Source organism: Canis aureus, chromosome 18, assembly GCF_053574225.1.
Source record: "Canis aureus isolate CA01 chromosome 18, VMU_Caureus_v.1.0, whole genome shotgun sequence".
NCBI lineage: Eukaryota > Metazoa > Chordata > Mammalia > Carnivora > Canidae > Canis > Canis aureus.
The window spans coordinates 24,894,916-24,919,603 of record NC_135628.1 but is presented as its reverse complement, the minus strand read 5'-3'; the positions used below and the strand labels follow the sequence as shown (position 1 = coordinate 24,919,603).

At 38.1% G+C, this 24,688-nt stretch overlaps 1 protein-coding gene across 1 annotated transcript in view; it reads right to left on the bottom strand.

Moving 5' to 3' along the window:
* Window positions 1-24,688, bottom strand: part of RAPGEF5 (Rap guanine nucleotide exchange factor 5) — a 229,071-nt gene that overhangs the window by 126,556 nt on the left and 77,827 nt on the right. Inside the window, exon 7 of the mRNA XM_077856559.1 lies at window positions 16,972-17,020. Coding sequence (XP_077712685.1) covers window positions 16,972-17,020 — 49 coding nt within the window. The remainder of the gene's footprint in view (window positions 1-16,971; window positions 17,021-24,688) is intronic.

Below are 24,688 nucleotides of genomic sequence, written 5' to 3'. Positions count from 1 at the left end.
TTTACCAAACCTCAACTGCATTTCTTGAAAAAGAGGGATGATAACCAACACTACCCACAGGATGAGTATGTGGAAGAAAGAGTAGACATGAAATGCTTGATTGAGGGTAGCTACCTTTTACTCTAAACATGGTTAACATGCTTTTTCCCTTTTCCATTTTTAGCCATGGATGGGGCCTTTCTCCTAATTAGGCCCAGCCACTACTGGGGTAGAGTGGATAAGGAACATAGAAAGAAAGTCATTACAATTTGTATTCTGACATCAAGTTAGAATTTTACCTTGAAACGGCAAAATTTATAGAGAGATGTCACCTTCCTTTGCACATCAAGAACCAACTCTGTAAGTTTCAAACCTCAAATCCCTTTTTCCTGGACTAGCAAAGCCACAGGTTTGTCCCCCTCAAGAACCAGTCAGGATGTAATGGGCTAGAAAAACTCAAGGCTGTCTCCAAGATACTGCAAGTGGACTGTCAAGTTTGGGGGGCAGGCTCTTAAAGAGGCATCAGAGAGAAAACGTAAGACCTATGGGCCTCACCTTTCCTGAGTGGGCTTGGGCTCTGAGAAGATGAGGTCAGGTACATGGTTGAGGCAACACCAAAGACAGGAATGCAGTTTAACACACAGATTGAGACAGCACACAGAAGAGACTGTGTCACAGTCTAACTCCCAGCCCAGGTGGGGGTCAGCATGCTCACAGTGGATTCAGCAGTGAGCACAGTAAAGCTAAGGCGGGCAAGGGGCAGATGAGGTCCAGAGCTTAGTATTCTTGAGTTGTTCCTCTTTCCCAGGATGGGAAATCTGCAAGGACTCACAAGCTTCTATATGTCCTAGGGACAGAGGCCTGCAGTGCAGCCTACCTTATTCAGGGCCATTGGCTGGATGGAGCACATGACAGGGAAGCAGTGGGGTTTATAGCTTCAGCAGGAGGCAATACAGGGCAAGACAGCCCGAAAGGCCCAGAGACCCTAACCCAGCAGGGATGTGCCCCTGACTATCACTGCAAATATCACAGGGGCATCAATGACCGACATGGGGACCTCTGCAGAGACTAGAGATGCCCAAGGGCATGGTGAGGTTCCAGTGACTCTTCCACACCAGGGACTGAGGAATCCCAAAGGGGTATTTTATACTCAGCCCAGGCAGGAGCAATAGCCTGAATGGACAGTTTATCATAAAAAAGAGTTCAAATCTAAAACAGCTAAAATGTGGCTCTCTGGCAGTAGGTAGCAGCTTGCAGAGGACCCAGTGTAGTCGTCACAAGAACATAGCACTTCCCACCTACATTTCAGTGTAGAGAGTAATTCTGAGAATCTGTTCGTTACCACTTTTAAGTGTCGATGTAAGTGCTTTAATGGCTCATAAAACAAAATAACCTTGTATGATTATTACCAGATAAGGTAACAAAACCAAGCCAAAACACATGCAGGGAAAAAAAGGTTTTGATACAGCATTGCTTGTCAACCCAAACTATTTTTCACATCCATGCCAAAGGCACTGACTCATATTTCCTCTCAAACAAGTATATGTATTTTGAATTTTCATATAAAATTGATAAAATTGTCAGTTGTTTTATTTATCTTTCTTCTTGGAATAGCAAGCTAATAAAAAAACTGCACTACAACAGGTCCCATGAAAATTTCCTTGGAGGGGCCTGAGCCACCCATATATATAAATGTGATCTTTTGATGAAACCGTCCATTTGGTGAGAAGACTAACCCTGAAATTAGTTAATTCGTGTAGGCCTAATGTTACCAGCAAAAGAAAACAACTTCAGTTACTTGGACTTAGGTACAAATGTGAGGTGTGAATTCTGGGGCCGTAGTTAGTTTTGGGGGTGCGTCTAAGTGGCCGAGGGTCCAAGGCACCTGCTGTCAGAGCCTGCAGCCCAGGTGTGCAGCTCTAACACCGTGAAGCCCCGTGATGGAATAAGCCCCTTCCCTGACCAGACAAGGTAGGCACACCACAGGCGGCCAAGACAATGCCCCCTACGCCTTCTCGGGCAGCAAGAGAGGCTCTCGGCCAGGGCCTATTGACAATCTCCAAACTCCTTTAAAGACCCACATCTGAAGGGTGGGGAAGTTGGTTTTATTGCTAATACGTGACAAATTTGTGTTTACTGTATACTCTCCGCTTCAGACAGAGGAAAATCACCCGCACTTAGCTCCACCTTTGGAACTATGACAGAAATGGGCCTTTTAAACATGTAAAAACAAAATGAAAAATCAAAATGAATAAGAACATATAAACCTGAGATGGAGATTGTATCTGTCATGCTTGGCTCTCTACCATCTGTTCCTCAGGATGGATCCAAAGTAACCTCACATTTCTCACAGTTATTTTTCTACCAGAAAACAATGACATGATAACATGTAAACTTCTTCACTGATTTTAGTAGGTGAACGCTTTGTGTTTTTTTATGCTTTGTTTTTATTAAATGTTTATATTTTCAATAGAGAAAAGCTAGCCACTTTTTAGCAAAGGGGTGAACCAGACAAGCCTGTTCATTCTATTGACTTGGGATCAGACCACAGTTCATAAGGATTGGCTTTCCCATCCTTTTCCGAGGATGCAGCTTTGGGTCAGGGGCACTTGTTGGGAGCCAGGGTTAAATTCACTTCCCCTTTAAATAGTGCCAACCACTCCCCCTTCAAATGGTTTCCTGGTAAGTTTAGTGTGGAAAACCTCAGTGAGAATGTTCTGGGGGTGAGGGGGGAACACCTAGGTGGCTTAGCAGTTGAGTATCTGCCTTGGGCCCCAGGGTGCGATCCTGGAGTCCCAGGATTGAGTTCTCCCTGCATGGAGCCTGCTTCTCCCTCTGCCTGTGTCTCTGCCTCTCTCTCTGTGTCTCTCATGAATAAATAAAACCTTAAAAAAGAGAGAGAGAGAGAATGTTCTCTTACTCCTGAGTCTTGCCCAACAAATAAAACCTTGATAATAATTCACTTCATTTATAAAGCTTTTACTGCCAATACCATGAGAATGTTATAATTCTGTTATCATTCCCATGACAAAATCTCTAGTCGGGTAAAGGAACACGGAAAAGCTAGGAGTTAGGCAGTTGTCCAATAAATGAGTTAGTAGCCAAAGTATAAACAACATTTTGATTGTCCCTACCATACTTGGTTCATTAGACCAACAGCCTTCATGACACATCAGCTCACTCCCTGAGACTGCATATCACACAGACCTTGGAATGTGTCTGTCAAAGCGTGGCACCTAAATCACTTAGGGGTGAAGGCTGGTTAAAAATTCAGATATCAAGGCCTCCATCCAAGCTTAACTGGAGTGGGGGCGGGGCGGGGGGAGGGAGGCAGGAGCACTGCAAATTACTACTATGCAAATGAATCTTGAGAACCACTGCTTTAGAAAAATAAAATTCTCTAGTCACAGGGGAATTTTGATGTAACCATTCAGTAAGAAACCTAGGATTACTTTTTAAAGTATCTATCCATCCTTGTTTCCTCATCTCCAAACAAAAACACTTTGTAAAAATGTATGAAGTTGTATAACACACGACCTTATTGACTCTGGAGCCAAAATTTCTATTGCCCACCTCAATCCAAAAACAGATCTCAATCACTGTATGCAACATTAAAATGCAGTATTTTTATAACCTATCTGAAAAAAAGCAAATAGCTAGAACTACAGTTTGACCGCTTATAAAGAAAAAGTCTGATTTAGAAATTATCAAATGTTCAGTATTTATGTGTGTGTTACATAAATGGAAAGAATAGTACACGAAGCAAATTTCACTTTTATTGCAACAGCATCACTCATTCTGGAAGAATTCAGCTAAATCAAATTGCTTGCTTTGTGTTCTGCACTACAGAACATTATTTACTTATACTCACACACACTGTGTTCATGTCATTGCAGTTTTACTGAGAACAGCTCCGTTTTTATGGCTGTTTACACAATCAGACTTTTAATGTGACGAATTCTGGACAATAGCTGGGTCATGTGGCCAAGACAAAGATTTCCCTTGATAGCTCTTACTTGTCAATACAAATGAGAGTTAGAAAATGTTCTCTGAAGACGAGGCCGGGGGCAGGAAAGGGCCTTCCACAGATCTTCACTGAGGAAAAAGACAATGAGTCACAGAAGTTTATAAAGGAAATTAATTTATCAAAAGTTACCATGCCCATATTCTTACTGCACAGGCATCAATGTGTAATTAAAGAGATGTAAAGCTGCCTAGAACTGGGTACTTAGGCCTTGATCCACAGGCTTAGTATGGCACGGTAGTCATCAACCTTGCCTGATCACTTCCTTTTATGAGAAATGGAAACTGAGGTTGAGGGCAGCCAGTTGACTTACCAGAGTGACTGAACTCAGGGCAGCATGGGAGTCAAATTTCCTAAGGACATGCCCAGGATTGCTGGAATTTGGTAGGAGGGTGTGATTACCAGGGTGTACAACTTGGTAACTTTATAACAATAGCATATGGCAAGAATTCTTTTTTTTTTTAAGATTATTTATTCATGAGAGAGAGAGAGAGAGAGAGAGGCAGAGACACAGGCAGAGGGAGAAGCAGACTCCATGTAGGGTGCCCAACGCGGGACTCAATCCCAGGACCCCAGGATCATGCCCTGGGCCGAAGGCAGGAGCAAACCGCCGAACCACCCAGGGAATCCCTGCAAGAATCCTTTTTAAGGAATATTTCAGTTCATAAGAGAGATGATTTTAATATAGCTTTCCATTTAATTATCTAATCTTTTAAAAATATTTCCTCAAATATTCTAATATTTAAAATATCTACATCGCTTTCATTTTGTACCTAAGGGGTGTATAAAGGAGCAATCATAGAATTACCAATTCTGAAAGGAGATTATAGATCAATCCTCTTCTCTGTCTTCATCCAGGCACTCCCCAAATGCAAACCTTTATTCATACATAAAAAAATTGTCAGCCACAGGACTTTTCAGTGGATGCCCAGCCTTTGAGGACAGTGGGTAATTAGTATACCAGGCTCTCAGGCTGGCCTCTGGACACTGGGTGGCATATATCATATGTTCATCTGGGAAGCAGCTCCCACTCCCCAGAAGACCAAGAACAAAGGAGCTGGCAGGCTTCAGGGAGAGGCTGCTCAGTCAACAGTGGATTAAAGACACCCATTAGTTGCCTCAATCAGCTAATTAGCTCAACAAATGCAAAACCTAAATCATTAAAGAAAGTGGCCCTGACTGCATTGCTGGCTTCTGATTTGGTGTCACCAACCCAGCAGGGTGGAACAGGGTAGTTCCACAGAAAACAAAAATAACTGTCCACACTAGGGAACTGGAAGGGGATGGGGCTTGATTTTTTTTTTTTTTTTTTTTTTTATGAAAGTCGAGACCTGCCAGGAAGTTTCACTGACAAAGAAAGAGTACCAGGGAGACCTCTGTGTTTATGCTTTGAAATTTAAATCAATTTAAATATAAATTGCTCTCCTTTTTTGTCATTATGAGAAAGAAGTAAAATGTGGGTTTCAGATCTCTGGTGTGCAAATGGTCATTAACTTTCATTTGACCTTGGGTGTAGAACTAATATTGAATTTATGCACAGGATACACTCATTATACTCATCTAGCTCCCTCACAGAAAATAATGCTCCCAGGAGCTACAATGCTAGAAGCTGCTTTTCAGCACTCAAATAGAAAACTTGATTTTCTTCCTTTAAAGCCTCTCTCCTGCCTTCCACTCACCTCTCTGCTCCAAATCTCAGGGAAGCTTGGCAACATTTGTAAAACCTAGGCACTAACAGGTAAAAATCTGAATGACATAAAATCGTTGTCCTGGACCACACAGGACAAGAGCCTGGTCTGTGAGCCCTCATATTCCTAGGGTCAGGGACCATCAGTACTCAGTTCTCCTTCCCTGTGTTTGGTTCCCTAAGACAGGGACAAGCGCCCATTTAAAGTGATAATTACCATTGTCTACTGGGCCTTACAAGCATTACATACCGCCACTGAAGTGCCCCGCAGCACTCTGTTTTGAAAACAAAACCCCTGCATTCTGGAGCACACTCGGGGTAGTTATAATTATTCACCTCCTAGGCAAATCAGTTTCATTTACTATCTTAATGGACACGATCGTGTGGAAGGATAAAAAAAGAAAATCAGCTTGCTTGCTTTTCTCAATTCTAAACAATTCTTAGGGTTAAAGGAACCCAACTTCTGTACTCTCAGATCTCTTGCTGTTCAAGGAGAAATCAGGGCAAAGGGCTATTTTCTTTTATAGTATGTCATTAATGGTTATTTATCATTTCGACTTAATAGCTCTAATTACAAAAGACGGTGTCACGGGATTTTTTTTTTTAAAGGCAATTTTCTTTGTATCCCAGTGGGAGAGTTAGAAAAATTTACAAAGCATCTGCTGCATGCATTTTCAATTGGTTCTGGGTTTTACCAACGCTTATTATTTTCTTGATTGCAAGAATTTCACATTTTCAAAGATCCTTGACCTTGACATTGGATCGATAATTACTATATTAAGACTCTTACTGTGGTTTTATGCCATTTTTTTTAAAAAGACACATTGTACTTCTTTCCTCTTGGTTGACAATCAGTGGGGCTACAAGAAAGTCAGTGTAGGACTGTGTGGACCACGAATGGGAGCGATGGCCGCTGGCTGGCACAGCATCCAAGAAGTGGCAAAGAAGAAAAGGACAAAAAACAAACCATGTGGAAATATCAATTCTGAGAGAACAAGGTACATCCTTAGATGGCAGGCTAAGGAAGACTTAAGAAAACTTAAGTGGTTGAAAGTATCACGATAAATTAAGCATAGTATCTTAATTACTTAAAATCTAGCCAACAGCCTTCTGCCACTATAATCTTCCTAGCTCAAACACTCATTATTAGAGTGCTCAGAGACTAGGTGGAAAAAAGAACATCTAGGAGAAGATCATCATAGTTTTAAATTTTCAATATAAAATATCACAGAAAGCTGGAAAGGTTGAAGAACTTGCCAAAGCGGTAACTATATTAGCCTGTGAGGTTGTCTTAGCTGGCCCTTAACTGTATTATTAACATCAACTCTAAAATTCCATTTTATTGTGCATTCTCCTATATATGAGTTATGTGTTTACCAAAGGGAAAGGGTCAAGTCAAACACGGTTCTCCACTAAAAGGAGAAAGCTGTCAACTAGAAATAAAAAGTAAAAAGGGATCCCTGGGTGGCGCAGCGGTTTGGCGCCTGCCTTTGGCCCAGGGCGCGATCCTGGAGACCCGGGATCGAATCCCACATCGGGCTCCCGGTGCATGGAGCCTGCTTCTCCCTCTGCCTGTGTCTCTGCCTCTGTCTCTCTCTCTGTAACTATCATAAATAAATAAAAATTAAAAAAAAAAAAAATAAAAAAAAATAAAAAAAAATAAAAAGTAAAAATTTAGAGGACCATATAAGTCAGAACAATTCCATAGGTTTAATGGTTATTTTTTTCTTCTAAACATGTAAAAGGAAAAGCCTTCTCTATTGCTAAAAATAATCAATCTACTTCACTTCTCACGACAAAGCAACATGAATATCTTGTCTCCTTCTGCCCTGAAGGAGAATGTTTTCTCAATTGTGTCAGATCTCAAATCTCACATCAGAGCTTCCTGTCAACATTTCATTTCCCCCAATCTTACATGCATATTCTTAAGAAGGGGGCTTAAAACTGCTTAAATTTCCTAATAAGTATTGCTGATGACCAATGATTGTTACTAACAGTAGATCTTCAAAGCTGGCAATTGAACCAGACTACTGGGGTGACACAAGACTCTCAACCTGTCTGATGGGTCCACCATGACTACTGGATCCAGGGGTTGCCTGCTTGAATATGTTACCTGCACAGAGTTCATTGCATGGCAAACAGTAGTTACCAGGTTGCTGAAATCATACCCCCATTCAAATGCCTAATTAACCTTGAATATAGGATCCAAAGATGAGAAAACAAACATGAGGATCCAGAAGGCTAGGAAAGACCATTTAATTTCAATGTAAAACAGTGGCTTCCTTCTCATCCCTTCTATTAAGTAAGAGTAAAACATTAAAAATAATGTTTCTAAGAAGCTAAAATTAATCACAACAGAGTGAAGCTATATTATACTCTTTTATATTATATATATATATTTATATTATATATATTTAATATCCCCAAGAAATAATAAAGTATCTTGGTACACAAATAACACTTTAACCTCAATTCCTGGGAAGAGAAAAAAAAAATGCTGCTACTTGAAAAATGTATGAGCTTTAACTCTGGTCTTTTCCATTCCAAGAACAAAAGTGGAAGATGGGATTTTCTTTTCACAAACCACATCTTTATTCTTATAATCCAGAAAATTATTAACAAGGGAGGGAGCACAGTGTAGTAAAAATTGGAGACTGGGCGTTGAAAAACATGGGTTTGCAATCTGGCTGCAGGCTTTCTAGCCTAAGTGATCTCAGGCATAACATTTTTCTTTAAATCTTGAGATGGAGACACGACACAAACAATTCCTTCTGTGGTGAGTGTATGTTGTGCCTGCTTACCAAGGTTCCCTCTCTTGCTGGTTTCCTTTGAGGGGCCACATCTATCCTGGCATTAGCCCATGTGTCTTGTGTGGGGTTGACCTGACTTTGGAACTACCCCTGTCATGCTCCTACTGCTCCAGAGGCGGGCATGTCATTCTTCCAATAAGGTCCCCACCAAGACCACTGTTGGGACTTCCAAAACAGAGGTTTTTCCTTTCTGATGAGATTAACTTCATAGATTCTTTGAGCCAATAAATTCCCTTTGTGCTTTTTTTCTTTTCTTTTCTTTTCTTTTTTTTTTTTAGCACTTGCACCTAAAAGAGGCCTGAATAAAATATTCCCAAGGTTGTGATTCCATCAAAGATAATAAAGGTAATTTATACAAATATTTATTGCTATGATTAAATATTAGAGCTGAAAGGCATCTCTAAGGTTTTCAGATTCCATACCAATCCCCTCATGAGACAAACTGAAATCACTTTCCTAAGGTCACAGTGACAATGGCATAAACAGAGCCTAGAACCCCTTTCTTTCCCAAACTTTAATTTTTTAGATATTTAGTTTTAAAGCACTTAACTAGCTATGGACCAAGCAGACAGAGTAAAATAGAACAACTGCCAAAGAGATTTACCAATATGGTATTTCTGGCTTTCCAGAAATAGAAGCCCACCACGGCACAAATTTCATATAATCTAAAGATAATGAGAGCTAAAAGTGCTTTGGCTGTGGATTCCTGGAAAAGGGAAAAAACATATCTCCCAAGACTCTAATTAGCTAACATTAGCAGCAGAATAAGCAATCGAACAAAAAGAAAGTGTAAGGATATCTGTGCTAATTTTTGTAAATCTCTTAAAGAAGCCTTAAAATGCTATTCACGTTCACTAAGGTTAGCATCTGGAGGAGAAAACTGTTTAAAGGCACATCCTAATGGCCTTTTAGAAAATTACAACAAAATGGATTTTTTACTAAGCTACAGCCTTGAATCATTTATATCATCTATCGATTGGCAGTTACTTTTATTTCTGTTTGCACGGTGAGCTGAAATAAAAAACTTTTGCTTTATACTAATTCTTGTTTTAATAACCCTTAGCAATGAGACATAAATCTGGCATGACCACCTGAGCCCTAATTAACAGTTTTACTGCAAGACATAAGATATTAAGGTAATCAATTCCTTCTGTCAAGCCCCAGATGTACTATCATTTTCATACTTTTTATTAGATATATACCAACTTCTTTTTTTTCTTCCTTAAAAAAACCCTTCAAAATAGTTTTACAAAACCACATCAAGCATACACAGAAAGTACCATTCTGCAGCTGGAACTCTATTTAATTAAAGCTATGCTTAATGTCTTTGCATTTTATCACCTCCTAACTACACAGTAATCAGTAATAAGTTTTTCTTTTCAAACAGCTAGTGACTCATTAATGTTTTCCATTTATGAAACATGTTGTAATTTAAAAACAGCAGGGGCCCTATTTATCTTTGCTATTATATCTTCACACTTTACACTGTACCTGGCATACAGCAGGTGCTAAATTAGAATCCAAAAAAGGCAAGAAGGAACATAATATCTATGATACCTCTCGTACCTTGCCAGTCATTTTTCATCTACTCTCAATGTCAAGTCAAGCAGTGAGAGTATGGAGGGAAACAGGTAAGTATCTCTAGTACTTTTCATATTTGGATTTTTTGAATAGTTTAATATACAACTTTTTGCTCATTTCCGTCCCTAGACTGCTTACCAAATTTTTGGGGGGTACAGGAGAGAAATATCTTTGTTTTTCTCTATTACAGCCTTGTCGATTCATGTTACTTTTCTAACCAAAAAATACCATATTTAGTTAAAGTCAAGGACAAAATAAGAATGCCAACTATCAGTGACATTTGTCAATGCTATATTAGAAGACACTGGCTAATGAAATAGTATGAGATAAAAAGGAGTTATTTGGATTGGTGAGACAGAGACAAACTAGTCATTATTGATAAATGTTATACTTGCCCATACAGGAAATCCAAGATCATTTTAAAACAAGGTAGTAGAACTCATTTGGGTTCAACACTTTTGCTAGACACAAGAGCAAGGGTTCTCACATAGCAAAGATTATTAATTATAAAAGACAATAGATGCAGATATCAACAAACTGATTCTAAAGTTTACAGAGAGGGAAAAGACCCAGAATAGTCAACACCATATTAAAGCAGAAGGACAAAGTTGGAAGGACTGATGCTATATGATGACAACACTTACCATAAACTCGAGTAATCAAGACAGTGGGGCATTATCGAAATAATAGACAAATAGATCAATGGACTAGAACAGGAGAGCCCAGAATAGACCCACACAAATACAGTCACTGATTTTTGACAAGGGAGCAAAGGACATATAATAGATAAAAAAATAATCTTTTCAATGAATGATGCAGGAACAACCAGACAGCTACATACAAAAATAGATAAATAAATAAACCTAGACATAGTCCTGACCTTTAACAAAAATTAACTCAAAATGGATCAGAGGTCTAAATATAAAATGCAAAAATATACAATTCCTAAAATATGACATAGGAGAAAACTTCAATGAGCTTGAGTTTGGCATGACTTTTTAGATACAACACCAATGACATGATTCCATGAAAGAAAAATAAGCTTGACTTCACTGAAATTAAAAGCACCTGCTCTTCAAAAGACAATGTGTAGAGAAGCCACAGACAGGGAGAAAATATTTGCAAAAAAATATCTGAAAAAGAACTGTTCCCCAAAATATATGAAGAACTCTTAAAACTCAAAAATAAGAAAACAATCAATCCAAAGACCTTAATAGACACTTCACCAAAGATATACAGATGGCAAATAAGCATATGGAAAGATGGATGCTCCACATCTTAGGTCATGGGGGGGGGGGGGGAAGCAAATTAAAACAACAATGAGCTACCACTACACAACCATTAGCGTGGCTAAAATCCAGAACACTTACAACAACCAATGTTGACAAAGATAGGAGGCAACAGCAATTCTCATGCATTCCTGGTGGGAATGCAGAATGGTATAGCCACTTTGGCAGGCAGTTTGGTGGTTTTCTATAAAATGAACCATACTCTTGCCATACTATCCAGTAAGTGTGCTCCTTGATATTTACACATAAGAGGTGAAAATTTACATCTATACAAAAGCTGCACAGTGATGTTTATGGCAGCTTTATTCCATAATTGCCCAAACTGGGAAGCAACCAAGATGTCCATCAGTAGATGAATGGGTAAATAAGTTGTGGAACACTTAGAAAATGGAATATTACAGACTGCTAAAAAGAATGAGCTTTCAAGCCATGAAAAGTCATGAAGGAACCTTAACTGCATATTATTAAGCAAAAGATGCCAATCTAAAGAGGCTACCTACTGTATGAATAAAACTAAATGACTTTCTGGCAAAGGCAAGACTACAAAAGCAGTAAAAAAAGATGAGTGTTGCCGAGGTTGGAAGAAAAAAATAAATAGATGAAGCACAAAGGATTCTTAGGGTAGTGAAACTATTTTGTATGATATTCTAATGTATCACAATACCCATAAAACATAAAATACAGAGTGAATCCTAATATAAACTATAGACTTTGAGCAATAGTGGTGTGTCTGTATAAGTTCACTGATTGTAATAAATGTGCCACTCTGAGATGTTGATAGTAGGAGAGGCCATGCACAGATCAGGGCAAAGGGTATATGGGAACTCTGTGTACTCTCTGCTCAATTTTTCTGTGAATCCAAAACTTCTCTAAAAAGTAAACCTATTAAAACAAAAGGGGTCATGAAAGATAAAGACTTGAGAAACCATCACAGAAGATAACTAAAAGAGAGAGAGAATAGAAAAATAGTTCATTTACAATAGTAACTGTCATCACAAGGCGACTAGAAATACAAACAAAATGTATAAGGCCCTTATGGAGAAATTTTCACAGCAGTACTGAAAATTTGAAAAAATAAAAGGATATCCTAGGTTCATGGATGAAAACACTTATTTCCAAAGTGTCAAATTTATCTAATAATCTATATGCAATACACTTTAAAAGATTCCTATAGGAGATTTCACAGAATCTGACAAAATTAAACTCTGAGGAGGACAAGATAGGTAAGAAGAGATTTGCCTTATTCCTACCCTAGAAAAAGCCGTGTTATAAAGCTTTGGTAATTGAAACAATATACATGAATTTCATGTATGGTGGAGTTAGCATCATGTTCCTGGGGGAGTTAGCAGTGAATGTTCCTGGGGGTAATAACTGGCTTAGCATAAGGAAAACATAAAATTTGATTTCTACCTGACACCATATACAAAAACAAATTCCAGATGACTTAAAGTCCTAAATGTGAAAAACAAAACTTTAACACTGTTTACACCTATCTACCAACCTAGCTCTTCCATTTTTAGTAATTTATTATGAGAAAATAATTGTAAAAAGGCAAAAGAATACAAGCATAAGAATTTATCTTTAGGTTCTTCTGTTATTTATAATAGGAAAAAAATTAAAAACCTAAATATACAACCCAGAATTAAACAAACTATATAGTATATATAGCTAATAAAACTGATGATCCAGATCTATATTACTGACATAAAAATAAAATCTATAAAAAATGGATTATATATAGCTACAGTAATCGATACTGGTGTATACTAACAGAATCTGTCTAATGGAGAGTAAAAGAGAACCTAGAAAGATACCCACACAAATATGCCCAATTTATTTTCGACAAAGGTACAAAAGCACTTCAATGAAAGAAAGATGGTCTCTTCAACAGAGGTGCTGGGGCAACTGGACATTCATAAGCCAAAAAAACCCAAACAACAATAACAGAAATAACAACAAAAAAGACCCTTTGACCTATGTCTTACACCTTACACAAGATAAATCATAGATTCAAATTTAAAACACAAAATTTTAAAACTGTCAAGGAAAAAAAAAGACAAGAGAAAACTTGGGATCTAGTACTAGACAAAGAGTTCTTAAACATATCCCAAAGACATGATCCATTAAAAAATTAATAAAGGGATTTTCCCCAAATTAAAAACTTTTGCTCTGTGAAAGACTTTGATAAGAAAATAAAAGGACAAACTACAGTTTGGAAAAAATATTTGCCAACCACATATCCAACAAAGGACTGGCATCTACAATATGTAAAGAACACTTAAAAAAAAAAACCACTCAATAGTAAACCAACAATTTGATTACAAAAAGGGCAAAAGACATGAAGAGAAATTTCACCAAAGATGACATTCAGGTGGCAAATAAGCAAGCAAAGATGTTCAATATCATTAGCCATTACAGAAATGCAAAAAAGTGAGATTTCACTTTATGCCTATTAGAATGGCTAAAATAAAAAAGTGATGATACCAAATGCTGACAAAGATGGAGAGAAGCTGAATCACTTACATATTACTAGCAAGAATGTAAAATGGTATAGCCAGTCTGCAAAATTTTCAGTAGTTTCTAAAAAAAACTAAACATGTGGGGTACCTGGGTGGCTCAGTCAGTTAAGCATCTGCCTTCAGCTCCGGTCATGATCCCAGGGTCCTGTGATAGAGCCCCCTATCTGGCTCCCCGTGCAGCAGGGAGCCTGCTTCTCCCTTTCTATTTCAAATAAATAAAACCTTAACATACACACATGCATGCACGCACACACACAAAGAACCCTAAGCATGCAACTACCTATCAACCCAGCAATTGTACTTGGGGGCATTTATCCCAGAGGAATGAAGACTTCGGTTCACACAAAATCCTGTATATGAATGTTTGCAGATGTAGTTTAAGTCATAATAGTTCAAAACTGAAAACAGCCCAGATGTCCTTCACGGGGTGAGTGGTAAACATACTGTCATATATTCATATGATAGAATACTATTCAGCAATAAAATGTAATGAACTGTTGATGTACAACAACCTGAATGAATCTCCACAGAATTATGGCAAGTGAAAAGAGCTACTCTCAAAAGATTATATACTGTCAGGAAGGCATAGGGGCAGGAATAAAGCCAGTGTAGCTATTAAAAAGCAACAAGAGGGATCCTTGTACTGATGGAAATTTTCTGTATCAGTGTCAATACTCTGCTTGTAAAATTGTTCTATAGTTTTGCAAAATGTTACTGTTAGGCAAAATAGGCAAAAAAGAAAACCTGAGCTCTCTGTATTATTTCTTACAACCGCATATGAATATATAATCACCTCAAAATAAAAGAGTGCAGATAAAATGTTCTCACTTTTATCAAATCTGCATATTGATATATAATAATGTAGTATTTACATATTAAAAGGGTAACATCTGGCAACAAATACAAGAAAGGTAACAGTGGTTTATCTCTGTTGCTGAGATGATGGGTGATTTTTCACTTTCTTCATACATTCACGTATGACCACAGTTTTTTCATTGCACACACTACAATAGTAAGAAGAACAATTAAAATGATTTTTATCATGAAATGAATATACGCTAACTGTACAAACTTTTTTCCACTGAACATTTTACTCTATTGATTCTTTAAGATATCATTTCATAAGCTGTTTAAACATTCCATATCACTCATCAATTTTATTACTTCTCTACTACAAGGACTTAGTGATTATTTCTAATTTCTTATTGTTAAAAAAAAAAAAAACACAACAGATTCCTTCTACCTGAATCTTCACATGCATCTGTGATTATGTGCTACAAGCTGCACCTCTAGTCATGGAGTTACTGGGTCACAGAATCAGGGCTTCTGGAACACACTGAAACACTGCTTCTCTGTAAAACTAGGATTTTATGTTCCCACCATTAGTGTACATGTGAGAGACCATTTCCCTCTGTCCTGAGTCGCTGCCAGAGTCATGTTCATACTCTAAGCTCCGTAGGTCAAATGAATATGGAAGACAGATGTAACTTCTTACAGCCACATCAAGGTTCAATAAAATTAACTTCACACCAAATCTCTCATTTTGGATACTCTAACATATGTAGGTCTTGCTTATTTCTCATCAGTAGAAAGTTCAAGCTTCTTAGCCTTACATCCAAAATCCACCTCTTTTTGCCTTGTCTACTTGCTTCCAGCCACTCACACCTCTTTGCTGTTCCTCACACACATTTGTACATACCTGTGCCCAAATGCTCCTGTTTGGACAGCCATAGGCCTCAGCCCTTCACTGTCTTCAGGTCTTTGTTCAAATGTCCCCTATCAGAGGCCTTCTCATCTCAACTCTCTGAGAATTAGTAACCCTCTTCTCCAGCCTCCCAATTTATCTGCTCTGTTTTTCTCCAGCAATGACACACTGCAAGCTTATTATTTCCCTTTTTTCTGAAACTTAAAAAAAAAAAATCCTATCATCTATGGCACTGCCATTCCAACTCACACTGACTGTAAATTTTGTCTCCTTTTGATTACAGGTATGAAGAGGGGCTCTAGCACAATTTATTTCTAGGCCCTCTGCCCCAAAACCTTGTGTTGATGTCCTTTTTCCATCCTGGCCTCCATCAAGCAAACAGTCAACTAATCCTGGCACTGAGGAGCCCCATTCATGCTACTCTGTTCGCTACCCTGGGGGTCACAATCGCTGTTCTTTGCATCCTCCTCTCCACCTTCATGGCATGCAGTCTCTCTATCCTCTACATCAGCTAAATCAACAAAGAAAAGAGATTACATATGATAAGCTAATTCACACTAAGGCATGTTGGATTCAAAAAGTAACTGAGGCAAAAGCAAATTCTTAAAGTTTCTAACTGGAAAAAAGTTGTAAAACGCTGCATTGTCAAAACATTTCTGTTCCATTAGTTTCTTCGATTTTTGTCATCTCTGTGATTTTATCATAGTCTTTCTGCCTGAAAAGTCTTATTCCAGTTTACCCTGATTCAAGTAGCATCTCCTTTTTGCTTGTCATTCTATTTAGCATTGACCTCCTCTCTCTGAAGAGCAAACGATGCCTCCTTCTCAGACTCCTCCTAAGTGTTTTTCTACCTCACTGAGTCTCCATTTCATCTTGAATTTCACCAGAGTATGGCTTTCTCTTCTTCAAAATGTATTTGAAAGCTCCCTTTTCCTTACCACATATCGCTTTCAGATTGTGTTCTACAGGTATCAGGGATCAGATCCATGCAATTAAACCTATAGAAAATGCTTGCTTTTAAATGTCATTACACAATTATTTTTAGAAGACACTACTTTGAGATGAAAAATACCTTTAAACAAAGACCACCTTTATGTTATTTTCCTCTGTCATTATGATTGGTAAATGAGATGTGGTTTGCTTCCTTGGGTTGTGTACTTACACTTTTTTCAAACATATTTTTAATTTTTAATTTCATTTTTTCCTGGAAATATAAAATAAATTAAAGCAAAGCAGTGAAATTTTAAAGAAATGTATATAATAGCCTGTGCTATTTCAATGGCAGACGAGATCATTTTAAAAACAAACAGTGATACTTCTCTGCATTCTGCATCAAAACTTCCTGAAATACACCTAGCCCCAGGAAAGACTACTCACCAGACTTCCTTGCTTTCAAAGCAATAACAGCTGCTAGTTCTCTCTGCACCTAGTAAGATATTAGAGGGAGGGGGGAAATAAAATTAGAATAAGAAAAATGTAGCTATCAAAAGCAGTACTTTGTGTTCAGGTATGCACTGAAATTAAGAGTTACTGGAATGAAAGTTAAGTTTGCTGTCACTTTTTGGGGTCTTGTTAGTTTTTACTATCAGGGGAAAAACCTCTGCATACGAATTTTAGGCCAAAATCTGGAAGATTCATATTGATCTACTTTCAAAAGAAATTGGACAGTTGCCAGAATATATACACTGTAAATCACTGGTATTTTTACTATGATGATGGAAAGAGCCTTAAAAATGTAATTATAAAACATTTAAAAAAATTCAAATAATCAACTATTAAAACATTCATGGTACTTTGGCAAAGATATTAAATACTATTTATCCCCTCAAAGATTCTAGCTTATATAGAAATTCTAGAAAAATTAAATAGGTGATCGTGGTGTAATTGGATCTCTACTCAAACACAATCAATGCTCACTTGAAGTCTGAGAGGCTTATGGCAACCATTTTGGAAAATAAGCCACATAAAAGCAAGTGTCATTGACTCACAGGGTAGGTGAAATGAGAATAGACAAGATGACCTTTAAAATCCTAAGTGCCTCCAACTCCACTTATTTGTACACATTTTTGCTTGCTCATTCTCTTTTCACCTGCCCCCACATCTTTGAGTGCTTAAATCCTTTCCTAAAAGCATTCTCAAAGAGGAACATAAAACAGAGACAAAAAAAATAACCAGTCACTTTCAAAGATAAGATGAAAAAAAAAAAAGATACCATGAAGATAATCTTTGGGAAATCTATGTTTAGCAACAATAAAAATTCCATAACGAACAAGCTCATTCCGCTCTAGGGACACAGTTTTTTAAACTTGGAAGTGTGGGTGTGTTCAGGTGTTTGGAAGTGCTGGTGAGCTGGAACGATTCTGCAGCTTATTACACTAATGATATCTTAAAGGGGGAACCTGCAAGTTCAAGGTTACATAAGAGTTGCTACTGAAGTTAATCTAATTTATATTCATTTACTTGAAGGCAAAAATAGATATATATGCTAGACTCTGGGACTCCATTATGGACTTCTTCCACAATGGCCAGGCAGCATCACCCCGAGGACAGCAGCACCTCCACCGGCAGTTTACTGCCATGTTTTCCCCACCTGGCTAGTATGCGTGCCATGACAATGGGTATACTCTTCATTTAGCCCATTCTTTGATACCTTCAGACTCTCTGGAAAATTATACAATAATGAGAAGGCCATCAGACTCTCTCCAACTCTGGGAGTCTCAGCTCTGAAAATAGTCATGGTAGGAAAATTTGCTGTTGAAGAACTTAGCGTGAAGAAGAGGGCCATAGGAAAGAGAAGTGATACATGACTACAGGAAAACTTTCACAAATACTTGTATGGGTAGTCAAATAAGAACAACTACACATTAAAACATCATCTATTGCATACTTTATGTATCTGTAATTGTTTGTAAGGTTTACTACACTACCACCTTTTCTATTCAGGATTTTCCTCCCTCACAGTGTCACAAATACTGGGGGCTGAGGGCAAACATGCCAACTATAAACATCCACTGAGATCTTGTCAATGGCTTCCTGATTTTATGACCTCCTAGGAAAGACCCCACCGTGGCTCAGGGACACGACGGACACACAGATGGGAAAAGATGCCAGAGACAGATCTCTTACTTTGCTTAGAGAGGATCAAAAACAGTCTTCCCAACCCTCCTCTCAGTTTTCCATACCTGAATTCTCTTTAGCAGCTCCTCAGTTTTTCTTTCTCTAATTAGAAATGAGTCTCCAAATAACAAAGCTCAGAAAAAGAAGGTATTAGATTCCCAACTTTGTCTAATACCTCATCTTTTCAAAGATTTGGTGGGGGGAGAAAGGGAGGAATGGGTTGCATGAGGAAAGGACACAGATTTGGGAGCAACTGGACAGAGGGGAGAGAGGGTAGTGAGAGAGACAAGAACTTCACAGGTGAAGGTAGAAGGAAACTAAGCTTTAAAAAAACAAAAGTTTTAAAATAAATGAGATTGCTCTACAGAACTACATGAAATCCCCTGAATGTCTGCAGTCAGGGAAGATTTAAGAGTGTTTTAAGCAGAGTGGGGTATGGAACAGCTTCCATGTTTTTGCCCCAGGATGGAGGCTTTTGACAAAAAAAAAAAAACCCCCAAAGGTTGGTATTCTTCCTATAAAGCCCAAAGTGCCAATCAAGCAAAAACACGAAATAGCTATGATCCTATTACATGTTCCTATAGCATCTCCACAGAAACTTTTTTTTTTTTTTTTTTTTTGGTAAGCACACTGGCAAGTATTTAATCATTTTCAAATGAATGACTAATTCCTATCTTCTGGACAGAAGCTTCACTGAGGCAAAGACTTGTTCATCTTTTTATGGTATTATCCAGAGCAATAATCAACAATCATTCATTGACCCACAGGAGGTGAATGCATAAGCAACCTTAGGAAAAACATGGAAAGGACCTAGGGGAGAGAAAAATGCAGAGAGAAGGCATTCCCTACTAATAAGCTACTCCCAGCAGGAATCTTCAGAACAGAGTATTAGAAGGATTCAAGGCCTCCTTTGCAAATAATTATTCATTTTTATGTTGACAAGTAAAACTTTGAGCAACTGCAGAAACAGAAACTAGAATATTTTTTAAGCACGAATAAAAACTAAAGGTCTCATGTTCCAGCACCAGTCAAGTCTTCAGATGGCTGGGATCCTGGCTCACATTCCAACAACTTCCTGAGACACTCCAAGCAAAAGCCATCCAGTCTAAGATGCTCCTGAATTCCTGAAATTCAGGAACTGTTTGAGATAATAAATGTATAGGGATGCCTGGGTGGGTCAGCGGTTGGGTGCCTGCCTTTGGGTCAGGTTGTGATCCCAGAGTTCCAGGATCGAGTCCTGCATCGGTCTCCTGTCGAGGAGCCTGCTTCTCCCTCTGCCTATGTCTCTGCCTCTCTTTCTCAGTCTGGTCTCTCATGAATAAATAAATAAATGTTTTTAAAAAAGAGATAATAAATGTGTAGTTTTAAACCACCAGATTTTAAGATGGTTTGTTATACCAAGGAGTCTTTTATAAGAAAATGATTATTTTTCTACTTTACTTGTGTTTTTGGTTCATCTTAGTTTCTCTCACTGTGACTGAAATGAATCCTCTTCTTTGATCAGGCTCAAGATATGTACACATGCAGAGCCAAGAGCCACATTTCTGATACTGGCCATTGTTTTTATTTCATGTGGGTGCCAAGGTACTGCCTAGGTAAGTATACATTCTTACCTTGGCCTTCCAAAACAACCATTCCCCACTATGATCTGAAACCCTAGGGGTTAGATGTAGTCCAGAATTCAAACTTTTATACATTTCAGAAAGGTGTCCTATCTGTGTCACACTCTCGGGGAGGTCTGGGATGGCAACTTGTTATCAGAAATCAGACACATGAATATATTTTTTGCAGTGGAATGTGTAATTATTCATACTAAAGGAGACAACAGAACACTAGAAAAAGCCTCAGGATTTTCTTTTTTTCTTTTATTATTATTTTTTAAAGATTTCATTCATTTATTCATGAGAGACACAGAGTGAGAGAGAGGCACAGACATAGGCAGAGAGAGAAGCAGGCTCCATGCAGGGAGCCTGATGTGGGACTCAATCCTGGGTTTCTGGGATCACGACCTGAGCCAAAGGCAGACACTTAACCACTGAGCCACCCAGGGATCCCTCAGGATTTTCCACTATATATGTTCAGTGTAGGTTAGATTTCCTCACCAAGTAAGTAATGAGAAACTTGTTTTTCAGAGCTTTTGTATTTCAGAAGTGAATAATAGATGGTAAACCTCTACAAATTGTACACTAAAAGCTTCTCTCCCTCGTTTTTTCCCCTCATGTCTTCTCTTGTCAAATAGCTATGGAGTCCTTACTTTACTGAGAAATGCTCTCTTTAACTAGCTTGGATTTTCATCAATCTATCTCGGCAGTTCCCAAACCTGACTGCACATTAGAATCACTTGGGCAGCTTTAAAAAACTCCTGACACGGAGCCCCAACTAAGTCAGACTCTCTGGGGGAGAGTCCAGGCAATAGTACTTGCTGCTGCTGTCATTCCAAAGGTCCCTAAGTGGCTCTAGACTGAGGGTTGACAATCTATTCAATAAAGTATCTTAGTTTTCCCAAGATTCAACCTTTTAATCTGATCATCACTTCAACTGGCAATCCATCTTTTACTTTTTATGTTGTTCTCCTCTAATTTAATTCATTTGTAAGGGAACATGGCCTTCCCCGTATTTTAGGTATAGAGTTATGCTATAATCCAATAGAATGACAAGATTCAGTTACTTCATCAGCAGTTTCACAAACTATTCAAGTACAGGGAAAACTGCAAGGACACTTTTTAAGAAGCCGAAACTTTAATCGAAAACATAGTTTACTCAATATGCAAGAGCACTAAATAATTAAAAACACATCTTCCTGCTTAGGGTATATTTGCCCTAGTGAGTATCTCCATAGATAGGGTAATTAAGGGACAAAGAAGACATGTGTCAAAGCTTCTCCTCTCCCCCTGTTATCCATCAGAAACATATAGCAATAGTTTAAACTCTTTCAATAATCATCAGGGCCATTCACAAAATAGCCCTGAAATTTAACAAGATTAAGAGCTAGTCTTACTTCTAGCATTTGTCTTCTCTTCTCTTTGGCACTTTAATAATGTCTTCAGCCCCCAATCCAAATGCTCACAAAATTGTCTTGCATCAATGCCAAGATTCAAAAGGCAACAGAAAGTGTCAAATGCAAACTCTGAGTGCCAGGGAGCATCTCAGGGAGAGGTTAACTTAGAAGATATGGAGGAAGAGATCCTTGAAAAAGCTGGATAGAATAAAGGTCATTTTGGGAAGACAGATTAATTGTGGCAAAGGTCTTAGCTAACCAAAGTGTTGTCCTTAACAAACTAACTTGGACTACATCACCAATTCAATGATTTCCTAAAGATTTTTAGTAAATCTGTTAATTTCAGAAACACTTAAATTTTGATACTAGGATACAAATGTTTTAAAAACATAGAACCTATTTTCTCAATTTCCTAAATTAAATGTATGAAGAAACAATCCAACTCTCTCCCCTGTTCTATTCCCAAATATACTCACTTTTAAACCACTATAAGATCTTAAGCTAGTAAGGATTTTAAGAATTCCAAAAAGAAAAAAATAAATATGCTTCTTAAAGTAATCAACATGTTTTTAGATAAGACACAAACTGAGCAGTGATGGTGGCTAGACCTTTGTCCTATAAAGGAACACCCATGAACTAAGCTACAATTTTCTTTCTTCCTTCCTCAGAGCCCTGTTTTCCTATTTCCAAATTCACTATTTTGTTCCAAAGAACTAATATTGCCACAAACCTGACATACAGATAATCTTGCGATTACCTGTTACTAGAAAACAATAATTAGAAACCAATAATTAGAAAATTAGGAAAGTTATTTATACATCTGTCTAGACACTACTGCTTTCCACCTAACAGTTTATTTAACAAATAGTTGTTTTCTCAGTAATTGCTGTCACTACATCGAAGATGTATTTGTTAAGCACACTGGGATGATAAAATATGCTTACTCATCTATTTCAAGGCTATTAGGGATATTTTAAAAATCTTTTATGTAGAATATTCTGTTGAATATACAGATATGTCTATTAATTTTTTTAAAAGTAATTCTTCCATTTTATTTTAAGATTTTATTTATTTATTCATGAGAGAGAGAGAGAGACAGGCAGAGGGAAAAGCAGTCTCTGTGCAGGAAGCCTGATGTGGGACCTGATCCCGGGTCTCTAGGATCACACCCCGGGCTGAAGGCGGCACTAAACCGCTGGGCCACTGGGGCTGCCCTATTAATTTTATTATAACTTAGACAACAGCTGACCATTCAAAGACCAATATATATGTAGAAGTGGCCTGAAAGTAATAAGATGCATTGGAATGAAGTCCTCTGCTTAGGTTGTTGAGTCTGTTATTTAAGTCTGCTACATGGACATACTTCTACTTTGACAGAGGTTCACATTAAAAAAAATCTGGTAATTTTTAGGTGATCACAAGCATGGTGTGAATTAACAATGGAAATGAGATTACTTAGAATAAGCAACAATGTTTTTAGGGATATTACTAAAAATGGGGCACCTGGGTGGCCCAGTCAGTTAAGTGTCTGCCTTCCGCCCAGGTCATGTTATCAGGGTCCTGGGATCAAGCCCCCTATTGGGCTCCCTGCTCAGTGGGAAGCCTGCTTCTCCCTCTGCCTCTGCTTCTCCCTCTGCTTGTGTGTGCTCTCAAATAAATTAATTAAAAATCTTTAAACAAAACAAAACAAAAAAAGGAGTATTACTAGAAGATAGCATTCAAGCCACCAAAAACAAAAACAAAGCAAAACAAAACAAAAAAACAAAACAAACAGAATTGAGAAAGATCAACATCTGAATTGTATTCAGATCTATTTAGGTTCATGAGGAGTAGAAAATATTCACAGGAGGAAGCTAGGGGACAGCCACCTCCCTGTAGCTAAATGTGCTGGATGCAGCACTCTTTATTTACCTGGTCCTCTCTGTAAGATTTAACACTGTTATCTATTCTCAATCACTAGGATTTCCTGACACCACATACTCCAGGCTTTTCTCTTTCCTCTCTGGCTGCATTTTTCTTTCCCCAAGGCCTTCTTCTCTTTCTGTTTATTCTCCATAGGTAATTTCATTTACTCACGGTGCTTCAATTTAATATGTATCTCTAGGGCCCTAGAAGCCCATATCTGTTTACCTCCTGGACCTAAATGTCCCATGAGTAGCTCAAACTCAACATTTCCAAATGTGAAGTCACTTTCCTACCACTTTTCTGTACCCCATATAATTGTTCCATGTCCCACATACCAAGTCAGTGAACCATGCACTCAGGGCTTCAAGCCAAAAAGTGAGGTGTCCCTGACTTAGCTCAGTCCACCATCTTTTCCCATTCAGACTACTATCTCTCTCTCTTTTCAAACCACATTATTCTTTACAGAAAAGACTAATACTCTTACAGTACAAATTTTATATTACATCTTTTGCTAAAAAATACTCTTCAAATACTTCCCCATGAGACCATGACCGAGTCCAAAGTCTAACATTGCATATGTAGTATTCTTCTGATCTGGTATTTAGTATTACTTTAGTTCCATTCCTCCTCTCAAAATCTACGTTCAAAAAACAAAACAAAACATCAATGCTCCAGTCTTAGTAAAACAGAACTCTTGTAATTCTCTGGAAGGGCCATGTTCATTCCTTAATTGAGCCTTTCTACACGTTCTTCTCTCTGTCTGGAATGCCTCTCCAAATCCCCAGTTTGTGTGACTGTCACTTACTTGTCCCTTAGGTCCCACCTTAGTTACTGTCCTCTCCTTAGTGCTACCCACCTCTCCTAATGGGGTCACATCCTCCCTGCATATAAACCCCAGTAACATTTACCTCAATTATAAGGCTATCATAGGCTAGTGAAATCTCCCCTTTAGTTGGGGGTCCCCAATAGTTTATTATAAGTTCCCTAAAATAACTCCCTTTACTCATCATTCTGACCCTGGTTCTTGGTACCATTCACAGTATGTACGTTTGTGATCAAGCACAGAAGTGAAGT